This window comes from Stegostoma tigrinum, chromosome 5, assembly GCF_030684315.1.
Source record: "Stegostoma tigrinum isolate sSteTig4 chromosome 5, sSteTig4.hap1, whole genome shotgun sequence".
Taxonomy (NCBI): domain Eukaryota; kingdom Metazoa; phylum Chordata; class Chondrichthyes; order Orectolobiformes; family Stegostomatidae; genus Stegostoma; species Stegostoma tigrinum.
This window is the reverse complement of record NC_081358.1, coordinates 4975788-4988655: the sequence shown is the minus strand read 5'-3', so window position 1 is coordinate 4988655 and position 12868 is coordinate 4975788. Positions and strand designations below refer to the sequence as shown.

The 12868-nt window shown below is 44.0% G+C and overlaps 1 protein-coding gene across 4 annotated transcripts in view; it reads left to right on the top strand.

Annotated features, from left to right (window-relative positions):
* Nucleotides 1-12868, top strand: part of itprid1 (ITPR interacting domain containing 1) — a 147488-nt gene that overhangs the window by 71751 nt on the left and 62869 nt on the right. For all 4 annotated transcript variants that reach the window (XM_048529826.2, XM_048529827.2, XM_048529824.2 and 1 more), the window contains one exon: nucleotides 9350-9407. In XM_048529826.2, coding sequence (XP_048385783.1) covers nucleotides 9350-9407 — 58 coding nt within the window. The remainder of the gene's footprint in view (nucleotides 1-9349; nucleotides 9408-12868) is intronic.

Genomic DNA, 12868 nt, shown 5'->3' with positions numbered 1-12868 from the left:
ATCCTCAGAAGGAGGTGCCTCTCTCTGCACTGTCTACCAGCCCACTGAGATTCACTTCAGGGGTCACCTCAGCATTGCTTTGAATCACACTGTGCAGAGTACAGCCTGACAGGCATGCGCAGCTAGAGCAGGAAGTCACGGCCCAGGTCTCCGCCACTCAGATGGCTACTGCAGAACAGGCCCTGCTGAGTCCACAAGCAAAGGAGGAGTCCCTGCACTCAGCCATTAGTGAACTGATTGAGGTTCATTGACAATCACAGAAATGTCGGGCACAGATGTCATTGATCACACACAGACTGCAACAAGGGGCTGATGAGTTTCCCTAAGATCCATCTGAACCTGTGGCTTTTGCATGTCCCATGGAATGTCCAGTGTGGAATGCTACTCCTTTGTTCAAGCCATGGATGCAATCATAAATTGGATCAATGAGGTAGCTACCATAGGCATATAATCCTGCTGGGCATCTTAGATATTTGAACTCCTTCCAGGTGCTTCATCCAATCAAGGGTGGAGCCAAATGCCGTTGCACAAAGTCAGGGAGGAGGCATGACAATCAGTCACCCGAGGGTTGACTACTAGTAACACTGTAGTGGTGCCCAGTGCCTCTGCCTCCCTCATAGCAGGGACCCAATGGTCTCCATCAGATCAGACTGATGAGGTAGCACTTGCATCCATGCAGGAGATTTCTAGCCCCAAATCACCTGGGGAAGACCACCAAAATCGTCCGAGACAAAGCCAGTTAAGCAAACAGCAGACTTCCTGAAGCTCCATGTGGTTGTCAGGGTCGCATCGTTTGAAAACACATTTTCAGCGCATTGGTGTCAAAGTTATGTAGAACCAAGCTTTGTCCGCAGATATCACGCTTTGTATTGCATTAGTAAGGTCTCCCTATATGTTCAGGCTTCTGCTTTGTTCACTTTCTCCTACAGCCATCTTGGAAGCATGACAGTGGGTGATCATGTGCATTATGGGGAGCTGTGCCGAGGGCACTGAGGCAGCCCAAATGTCTAAGCTTGGGCAGTTACTCAGGATTCTTCAGGCCCTTTACATCTCTGCACTGAATGAATACTCTTTGCGCATTGAAAGTTGAGGGTACAAGTGAAGCTTCCCTGTACTCCAGCATAACTCCATCCTGATGACCTTGAAATGGAGCACAGCATCATTGCAACAAAACTAACAAAATAATTTTCACCGAATTGGGTAGGAGCGACTGGTGTGCAGTGCATTGAGAAGTGATGAAGTAAGCGGTACAACTGGCAGGAAATGCCAGTTGAATATGAACGTGTATATTATGAGCATAATTCTGGCATTGACTTGTCTCCCACCTGCTTTTTTACCCCACTGCTTCCTGATTATTGTCTGGAAGACCTCTTATACCCTGCGAACACAGGCCTCCTTCTCGCCACATCTTGCAACAAAACCTACACCCTAGAGAGTGATAATGGGAACTGCAGATGCTGGAGAATCCAAGATAATAAAATGTGAGGCTGGATGAACACAGCAGGCCAAGCAGCATCTCAGGAGCACAAAAGCTGACGTTTCGGGCCGAGACCCTTCATCAGAGAGGGGGATGGGGAGAGGGTTCTGGAATAAATAGGGAGAGAGGGGGAGGCAGACTGAAGATGGAGAGAAAAGAAGATAGGTGGAGAGGCGGGGAGGTAGGGAGGGGGTAGGTCAGTCCAGGGAAGATGGACAGGTCAAGGAGGTGGGATGAGGATAGTAGGTAGGAGATGGAGGTGTGGCTTGGGGTGGGAGGAAGCGATGGGTGAGAGGAAGAACAGGTTAGGGAGGCAGAGACAGGTTGGACTGGTTTTGTGATGCAGTGGGTGGAGGGGAAGAGCTGGGCTGGTTGTGTGGTGCAGTGGGGGGAAGGGACGAACTGGGCTGGTTTAGGGATGCGTTGGGGGAAGGGGAGATTTTGAAGCGGGTGAAGTCCACATTGATACCATTAGGCTACAGGGTTCCCAAGCGGAATATGAGTTACTGTTCCTGCAACCTTCGGGTGGCATCATTGTGGCACTGCAGGAAGCCCATGATGGACATGACACCACACCTGGCACCTTCCCCTCCAACCGCAGGAAATGCTACACTTGCCCCCACACCTCCTCCCTCACCCCCATCCCAGGCCCCAAGATGACTTTCCATATTAAGCAGAGGTTCACCTGCACATCTGCCTGTGTGGTATACTGCATCCATTGTACCCGGTGTGGCTTCCTCTACATTGGGGAAACTAAGCGGAGGCTTGGGGACCGCTTTGCAGAACACCTCCGCTCGGTTCGTAATAAACAACTGCACCTCCCAGTCGCAAACCATTTCCACTCCCCCTCCCATTCTTTAGATGACATGTCCGTCATTGGCCTCCTTCAGTGCCACAATGATGCCACCCGAAGGTTGCAGGAACAGCAACTCATATTCCGCTTGGGAACCCTGTAGCCCGATGGTACCAATGTGGACTTCACCAGCTTCAAAATCTCCCCTTCCCCCACTGCATCCCAAAACCAGCCCAGTTCATCCCCTCCTGCCACTGCACCACACAACCAGCCCAGCTCTTCCCCTCCACCCACTGCATCCCAAAACCAGTCCAACCTGTCTCTGCCTCCCTAACCTGTTCTTCCTCTCACCCATCGCTTCCTCCCACCCCAAGCCGCACCTCCATCTCCTACCTACTAACCTCATCCCACCTCCTTGACCTGTCCGTCTTTCCTGGACTGACCTATCCCCTCCCTACCTCCCCACCTATACTCTCCTCTCCACCTATCTTCTTTTCTCTCCATCTTCAGTCCGCCTCCCCCTCTCTCCCTATTTATTCCAGAACCCTCACCCCATTCCCCCTCTCTGATGAAGGGTCTAGGCCCGAAACGTCAGCTTTTGTGCTCCTGAGATGCTGCTGGGCCTGCTGTGTTCATCCAGCCTCGAATTTTATTATCTACACCCTAGAAAACTTTGTTGTTCATTTTCTTGCATGTTCAATCACTTTTCAAAGGATCGCAGGCTGATTCACTCTTAAAGCAACTTGCTCTACTTCCTATAAAGGCACACATCATCCCTTTAAAATCTCTCTTTAATTATGTAAGGGACCAGATATTTCACCTTCTGTGATCTGTAAACGGAAATGGAAGTTGGACGGCTAAATAGCTGAAATACCAGCTATTTTTACACCTTGGAAAAGTCAAGTGGTGTACATTTTTAGCTGTGCAACACAATGTGGCTTTTTGAAGTGGTAACAGAAATAACTGGGAATAGAGTGACACTGAGAGTCTTTGAATTAAGAAATTCTGCCCATTGGCAGCCCTCATATTGGTTGGGCTGCAATTTGCTACAAATCTGTAAATGCAAAGCAGCCAGAGATTGAGAATTAGGAGCATTCCTCTCTCTCTCTCTCTCTCTCTACTCTCTCTGAAAGTAGCAGCGATCAAGAAAAGTTAAAAGATAGTGTTCAAGTCAGAAAAGACCTAAATGTGCCAGATTGACTTTCAAAGTGAAGAACCAGAAGCGCTTTACAGGCAACACCACATCATTATTGCTGAAGTCAAAAGGAATTATAAGAGATGATTTAATCCACTGTTGTTATCGAGAATTCTGATCTCTGGAAATTTGTTTTCCCTAACCCACCCATATTACATCTCAAACTGTATATCTTAATCATGAATGAGTGCATGTTTGTGAGTGTATTTGGGATTTTTAATGTGATATAATTTAAGTCACATAATAGTGGATTAGTAATTACTTTTGAAACAAAATAAAAATAAATGAAAGAACTGCGGATGCTGTAAATCAGGAAATAAAACAGGATTTGCTGGAAAAGCTCAGCAGGTCTGGCAGCTTCTGCGAAAGAAAAGCAGAGTTAATGTTTCAGGTCTGGTGACCCTTCCTGAGAAAACTTTGTACTTTGTTTTGTAGTAATTACTTTTGTCTGGTATTTTGTTAAAGCTAACCCGTCTGATGATAGGCTGAGTTATTTTCCATTCATGCCAAAACCTTGTACGAATTGCTGCTGCCCTGAATAGCAGTCAGTCAGGCAGATTGACCATTCTGGTGGTCTTAATGGGATTTGATACATTTTCCAGTGGGGAATGATTATTGACTCACTTCTCACAGTTTGCTCCTGACATTGTCATTGACTGCTGACATCAGAGGCTGGGCGTTACCAAACTCCAGCAGATCTGTTTTAGGCTGTGGGGAAATGTGGTATAGCCTGAGTGGCTGGCCTCATTAGGCAGAGAGTCGGCAAGTACCAAAATTAAAATCTTGTCTACATTTGTAAATAAATAATTAAATCCTTTGCTGCTCATTCAATAATTTGGTTGGCATGAGCAGTGGGACGAGAGTGAGATTGACAATTTTTTGATATAAATTGTGTACAATGACAGGAAGAAACAGAAGATTAATCATTTGAGAGTGCCCCTTCCCTATGGGATCTTGAAAAGATGGCACCTACCACTTCTCATACCCACACTTTCTAACAAACACCATCCAACCCTTCACCCTTTTGCTTCTAAACAAAAATCCCAACCCGAAGTCCTTGGACTTAGTGTGGATCTGGGATGCTTGGGATCGCATACAGTCTCAGAAGTGCCTGCATTAGTGCTCTGGTGCTACTCAGACTGTTAGAGCTGTTGATCTATCAGCTTATTCAGCCATGAAGACCTGCGTAGTGAGCTTCTCCCATATGACCCCACTGGTTGATGCTTTTCTTCCAGGGCAGCAAGCTGTCTGCGTCCTGTTAATTTTCCACCCAGGCCCTTAGCTAATGCATGCAGCAATGATTAGTATGTTTGGAGCGGGTTGCACGCAGTGATAATATGAAGCAGAAGATAGCACAAATTACCTTGCTACCTGCTCCACAGTGAAAGGTTGGGGGTTAATTTCATGCTGTGATCCCTGTATCTATTTTCAGTGCTCATTGATTTACTCTTGATGACAGTCTCAGAAATCTTAGCTCCCAGCTCCAGGGGAAGGAAATGTTGGATATTGAATAGTATACTAAATATTTCATATCTAATTCAAAACAGCACACTTTCTCACCCCTCAAAATCCAACATTTTCATTCACTTTTTCAATGGCCAAACCAGGTGTAGAGGGGGAACAGGAGCTGAAAGCTTAATATAGGAGCAGCGGACTCCTAGTTAATCAGAGATAAGGAATTGCTGATGCTGGAGCCAGAGTCATTACAGTGTGGAGCTGGAGGAACACAGCAGGTCAGGCAGCATCAGAGGAGCAGGAAAGTTCACGTTTCAGGTTTACACCCTTCATCAAATCCGAAACATTGACTTTCCTGTTCTTCTGATGCCGCCTGGCCTCCTGCGTTCCTCCAGCTCCACACTGTATTGGCTTGGCTCAGCCTCCCAGTTAGAATGCATGCTGAATGTAAAGTGCCCAGGTCAAAAACATGACTGCATAAAGAACAAGACTGACAGTTAACCTTAGTTATAAACTATCCAGAAAGGATAGTAAATAAAAAGATGGGAGTGATGGGGTCTGTATGCTAAATACAGATGACATAATGCCAGGACAATAAAGGACTTTATGACATTAAGTCGGAAATAGAAACTTTTTTGACTGTGGTGTTTCAATAATTGACAGTGACTACACTTTGAAAAACTTCATAGTTTGTAAAACATTAATTGTATAAGTGAACATATTTTTTCGTAAAATTCCATTCAAGGGAGAGATTAGTTAGTATAATTATGAACTAAGTAAAACACATAAATAATGATAATCAGCTACTATTGTATCAACTTTATTATAATTTGAGTCTAAATGGGGTAGAAGTTCCAAGGGATCTAGAGGTAATGATGCACAAGTTATCGAGCCTCGCAAAGTCATGAAAATGCGGGACAGGTTCATTTCTAGACAAGAAGAATTCAAAAACATGAGAGTTTTTGTTAAGCTTATGCAGAATCATGCACAATGCTGATCTCCATATTAATCTTGATGTAAAAGCACTAGAGAAAGTGTAAAGAAATAGATTCAAAGCTAAGATAGACAAATTTTTAATCAGTAAGGGAACAAAGAGTGACAGGAAAAGGCAGGAAAGTGGTGTTAGGATCTATCAGATCAGCCATGATCTTGTTTAACTGTGGATGGCCTTGATAGTTCTTTAAAATTGTGGGAAGCTAGTCGGAGAAAAAATGAGATAGCAAGAACAACAGATGCCGGAGTCAGGAATAACAAGGTGTGGAGCTGGAGGAAAACAGCAGGCCAGGCAGCATCAGAGGAGCAGGAAAGTTGACGTTTCAGGTTGAGACCCTCTGATGCCGTCTGGCCTGCTGTGTTCAAAGTGTGGAGCATCAGAGAGTCCCAACCTGAAACGTCAACTTTCCTGCTCCTCTGATGCTGCCTGGCCTGCTGTGTTCCTCCAGCTCCACATTTTGTTATCACAGAAAAAAAATGATCCTATTTGTGGATGGCTCCAAGCCTAGAGGGCAAAATTAAAAGTTAGACACAAAACAGATCCAATTCAGACACTTGTTCTCAGAGCATGTTGAAAATGTCAAACTCCCACTCTCCAATAGAATAGAATCACATAGCTTGGGTGTTTTTTTTTAAGTTTATGAAAAGCTGGAATAATGGGTATCTGGCCAGAGTGAATTAGATAAAGTGGAGCAGAGGGCCAGTAGGAAAATTTTCTGTTTCTGGATTGTGTTTTGTATGTTTCTGTATTGCCTGCATAGTTTCTGACAGTTTGACAGTGAATAAACGTAGAAATACTTCATAAGATATAAAATATAAAATGTGTAAGTGAAAATCTTTCTTTCTTTGTAAAATTCTACATTTTGATACTTCTGTCCTAAATGGTAACCGTTTGTATGGACAATCCTACTTTTTCCTCAGTAAAGCCAGATTAAGTTTGATGTGATATTTAAGAAGAGGCTGTGGGAAATGATGAAATTTGAATTCAATGAAAACCTGTAGTTCAAAGTTAGTCCTAGTGGTCATCATGTAACCATGTTTATTGTTGTAAACGTCCATCTGGTTCACTGTTAACCTTTACAGAAGGGAATCTCTCTTACCCAGTTTGGCAATGTGTGACTCCAAGCCTTAGTTATGTAATTGACTCGTAAACAGCCTCTGAAACTTCACAGGTAACTCAGTTCAAGGGCTTTAGAGAATGGGCAATAAATATTGGCCCAACCTGAAATGCCCACAACCTAGCGCCCCTACCCCTGAACCAGGAGGCCTGGATTCATGTCCCACCTGAATATGAGTGGTTTCATTGTCATATGTATTTTACAGTGAGATAAACAGTAAAATACAGTGAAATGCTTTTCTACTATTGCCGTGATCCAGTGCCATTTTAAATGGTTTAAGAACAAGAAAAAGAATAGAAAGATACAGCTGAAAGAGAGACCACCAGCCTTAAGCCAGCTCATCATCGACAACGCTTGCTCTGCCATCCCTCCTCCATCGCCTCGCTGCCATCCCTCCTCCATCGCCTCACTGCCATCTACACCGACCCAACCAACGTTGAAGTTGCCATTCTTCAGGCATCACCTTTCACGCTGGACTGATTTTCCTCCCACCGCTGCCTCTATGCTGCCTGAGCCAGACCACCAACATCAGAGACACATCTCTTGCAACTGGCTCACCTCGTCGATGTCACTGTGATGACCTTCAATCTCGTCACCAGCGCTGGATCCAGGCTCCGTCTTTGGCCATCAGGCTGATACTCCTCTACCACCACCTCATCACTGCCTGCCACTGGACCCACCAGCGCCAGAGTCGCATCTCTCACCTCCTCGATGTTGCCATGGCGCCCTTCCACCACCACCAGTACTGGACCCATATGACGACAAAATGGCCAATCCCCAGGTGCCATCTTTTGCCACTGGGCCTACCTCGTTGATGTCACCTCTGCCAATGCAGCAGCCAATGATTCCAATAGCAGGCCCCACGCTCACCTCAGAAAAGCAAGTAAGTGCTCACTTGAGCTCACTTTGGCTCACTCGAAGCTGCCTCGAAGTCCGCGCTGGGATCCGAGCTCAGGACAAGAGGGAAGTGAAGGAAAAGAGAAAAAAAAATCAAGAATAGGGAAAAACAAGGAAAAGCAAGGAAAGAAAAGCAGTTAGAGCGGACGAGCCCTGGTTCAGGAGCTCTATTCACTGCCATCATGATGGTGTCACCTGCTCCAGAGGTGTGCAATAGCATCTCTGAACAGGTTGATTAGAAAAACAGGTGAATTTTTAAAAAAATATATAAAAAACAAGATAAATAGTTCAGATTTGTTATAACAGGAGTGATTTAGCTACTGACTAGCATAATGTTTCAGGGAAGTCCACCAAGCATCCAAACAAAGGTCACAATATATCTTTTCAACTCACATAGAAACAAAGTATTACATATGCTGGAGATCTAAAAAAAACAAAAATTGCTGGAGAAACTCAGCTGGTCTGGCTAAATATGTAGAAAAAAACGTGATAGCCCAATAGTTCAGAACCGCAAAATGTCCTTTCAGGCTCAAATATTAACTCGGTTCCCCTTTGCACAGTTGCTGCCAGACCTATTGAGTTTCTCCAGCATTTTCTGTGCCTCCTTCTTCCACATCATATACTCAACTTGTGACTAATCAAGTAGAGAAGGCTGTTTTGGGAAATGGTTGCTCACATTTGAGAAAGTGTCTTCCACAATCAGCGGTGAAGGCTTCGGAGGGAGTTGCACGCAGCCCCAAATGACATATCCAACCACCACTTCAAACATCACCTTCTTCACACACGACAGAGTCTGCATTGTCTGTGCATTGACTGACCAGCCATTTACTTACCCATCCAACCAGAGTGTGAGCAAGACATCCTTGAGCCCATACAACGACCTGACAGGTTGAAATAATTGGAAAAAAGATAGTGGATGAAAACTCAAGCCCTCATATTTTCATTTTGAAGTACATCAACCCCATCATGGTTTACAACCAGTCAGTTGAAATTTCACGTGCAGGCATTTGTTAGGGAGATAAGTCCAACAGGCACTCTTTGCAGAGCATGACTGCACAAACCATAAATCAACTAATTAACAGTCTATCTGCATTTGGATGTTTGTTTTAGAAATGTAATCAGTTAGAATAGGAGGTGGAAGACCTCTTTTGAGTTGTGCAGTACAATATTTTGCATCCAGCTGGTTCGGCAGACAGAGCCTTGGTCTAATGTCTCACATGAATGATGCATCATTGACAATGTAAGATGTCCTCAGCAGTGCACTGTGAACAAAATGCCACAGTTTATCTGTACTGTTTGTTCCTATGTTTAAGTATTTATGAGCTGTCTTAGAAAATGTGTCGATGCTTTAAAAATTTAGGAGTCAAGAACTCGAGAGAAAATCAGGCCTGAATTTTAAAAGTGTTTCTTTTCTGTCTAAGGTCCAGAGCTTTGAAGAAGATAGTTCCCCAAAAATGGCTGCCAACAAAGTATATCTAAGTAAGTGTAGACGTCAGTTACAGTATCTACAAATCTCCGTGTCAATTGAGATGCAAATTATTGTAAGTTTGCCAAACAATTCATTAACTTGTATATTTTAATCACAGATTTTTAAATATTTTTATTTGAAGGCCTCTTATATTGTATTTTCGTTCCCAAGCAGTGATTTTTTTTCCTACAGCTACTGTCTTCCAGCTGGGAAAATGAGGCACCTCTCTGTTTTATAGATACCTTGCTCTTAAGGTTTATTTATGATTATAATTTTCTGTTTCACCTGAGTTAGAAGGGCTGGAAAATGATAAGGATCAAATATCTAACTTCAACCTCTTTCTCTAAAACTTCTTTCTAACCATCTCCACCAGGTCTTAGCAGGATAGTTGCTATTTAGTTGGATATTTCTGGAAAGTTCACCTGTGTTGATCCCTCTAATTAAAAACAAAAGGGTGTTTAATTACTTAAATTGTGCAAAGCACTAAACCAGGAAGTAAAAGAAGAGAGAAAACCTGAATTTAAAACTGAACATTTCTATCTGAAATAAAATGGCAGGGACAGCAGCCCTTCAGAATAACAGATGATGCCTGTCTGGCTAGATGAGTCCTCAGATGGATTTGCAGTGGGTACCTGTTGTGATTGAGAATTCACTAGCGAGTTTTGAGAAGATCTGTAGCTCAGGTTGAGGTTCTGGATGTGAGTTTGCTCGCTGAGTTGGAAGGTTAGTTTTCGGACGTTTCGTCACCATTCTAGGTAACATCATCAGTGAGCCTCCGATGAAGTGCTGGTGTTATGTCCCGCTTTCTATTTATCTGGTTAGGTTTCCTGCCCAGGTTGAGTTTCTTCTCCTTCCTTTGTCACCTCTGTTCCACCTCACAGTCAAGTTGCTGAGCTTTGAAATGAGTTGCACCTTGAAGGATCAGGCGGTGCCATGCCAAACAGCCAGCACCTTTCTCCTCCCCATCTGTGGTTTCAATGTCTCCTCGCTTTAGGACAACCTTGTGTGTATCTATAAACCTTTTCCTTTGGTGGCCCTTTGAGCATTGGCCAATAGAGTGCTGGGAGAACAGATCCTCCAAGGGAGATGGTTTTCTAGTATCCATTCACAGTGGTTCATCCAATGGTCAGAGATAATGGGAACTGCAGATGCTGGAGAATCCAAGATAACCAAGTGTGAAGCTTCTCTGATGAAGGGTCTAGGCCCGAAATGTCAGCTTTTGTGCTCCCGAGATGCTGCTTGGCCTGCTGTGTTCATCCAGCTTCACATTTGGTTATCTTGGGTTCATCCAATGGTGTTGGTCCATCCACTGGTATTGGTTCTTCAGGGTCAGGCTTTTGAAGCTGATAAATGCAGTTTCATGGAGGATGCCTATAAAAGTGCAGCATCCCTCCCATTTACTCCCAAGGACTTGATGTAGGCACGAGTTGACTGGAAGCTTTCAGTGTGATGTGAGTAGATGGTCTAAGTTCCACTGCAGTGGAATCGAAGCACAGCCTTACAGAGGAGGACCTGTGTTGACGTTCATGGCTTCCTTATGTCAAAAAACTGAATTAAATATAAACAGTGTTTAAAGCACTTCCAGTTGGTTGAGTGCAATAAACATCAAGACAATAGCCTTGATTTTCTGATGTCAGCGCAGTTTATACTCAAAACATTTTTTCAAAAAAACCAAGGTAAAAGAAACTTCGCTGCTTTTTTTTAATCGATCCAGTCTGAACAGCTGCTGCTTTTCAGCACTTTCATTATTTTGTTTAAGCACATGATCTCTGGAATGAGACATGGTCTTGCATTTCCAAAGGTTTGAGGTCCGTTTGGTGCAGAAACCTTTGGCTCGAAAACCAACCACTATCAAAGAAATTCTAGACTGTTAATGCTCACAGCAAAGATGCTGTTAAGTTGCTAGCCCATGGTTGTTTGCTTTTATTGTTAAGTTAGTCCCAATTGGATAACTGTATCAGAGATAATGGGAACTGCAGATGCTGGAGAATCCAAGATAACAAAGTGTGGAGCTGGATGAACACAGCAGGCCCAGCAGCATCTTAGGAGCACAAAAGCTGACGTTTCAGGCCTAGACCCTTCATCAGAAAAGGGGGATGGGGAGAGGATTCTGAAATAAATAGGGAGAGCATCTAGGCCCGAAACGTCCGCTTTTGTGCTCCTAAGATGCTGCTTGGCCTGCTGTGTTCATCCAGCTCCACACTTTGTTATCCCTAATTGGATCATTTTTTTTCTGCTTCTATCTCTCTTTGCATGTTTGTGTGATGGCCTGTGTTGCAAAACATTACTTCACCCACACCCGCACTGATTGCCAGCGTGAAATAAACCCTACTTTAGATTTTTAACATTACTGCAGAGTGTTGCAGTCCTTGCAAAGTCAAAGCCCACAAGCCAAGGGAGATATACCCCCACTGTTTACAAAATGGGAATAAATAATCACAATCTTACAGACTGGTGGGTGAGAATAAAGACAGAGATTGTTTTAAAACCCACAGCCTGTCAGTTTTGTGGCTGTAAAAGACACACATGTGCAGGTTTTCTTGCAAAGTGTTTTTTTTGAAAGGAGAGTGGTCTTTATTGCACTTTAACACCCAAGTGGAATAAAAAATCATAAAAATTTCTCAACTCTCACTGATGAAGGCACTGAAGTGTTTGTTCATGCACCCGCTGATAAATTACAAAGCAGGAGGATAGGGTCACTGGTTTAAGAATCAAACCAGTTGTGCATGGATCCAGCAGATTGATGCGTTGAGTGGTTTCAGACCGGGCTCGATGAACGTTCTGCATTAGGATGATTTAACGATGTTGACAGACAATCTCTATACAGATTCCTGGGCTCAGCAGCTACTGAGTTGTGAGCCAGTGTCAATGATAGCCCATCTCAATCAGGCCTCCATCTCCTGACCAGTCAGCTTCTGTTGAGTTATGTTCATCAGCCATCTCATTGGCCTAATAGGCTGCCTGAGTCTTGTTGGTAGGTAGCCATCGCCCTCTCCCGGGCACTCTCTTTCTGAAAAGAAAACGCCCCCAGCTTGGAAGCATAGCAGAAACTCAGCAACGCATCAATTTAGGAGCCTTCTTACTTCTGACCCCACCAGGCATCAAAACCTTGGCCCAAGATTTGATATTGCTTTAAGCCTTAATCAAAATTGGAAAGTAGAACAAAGAACAAAGAAAATTATAGTACAGGAACAGGCCCTTCGACCCTCCAAGCCTGCACCAACATGCTGCCCGTCATGATTAAAACCCCCTCCCCTTCCAGGGACTGTATCCCTTTATCCCCAACCCATTATGTATTTGTCAAAACGCCCTTTAAAAGTCACTATAGTATGTGCTTCCACTCCCTCCCCCAGCAGCGAGTTCCAGGCACCCACCACCCTCTGCGTAAAAAACTAAGATGTTAGAGATGAATTGATTTTAAGCAAGCACAAAGTTTGAGTCAGCTGGGCAGAAAAGGAAGGGAATGGGCGTC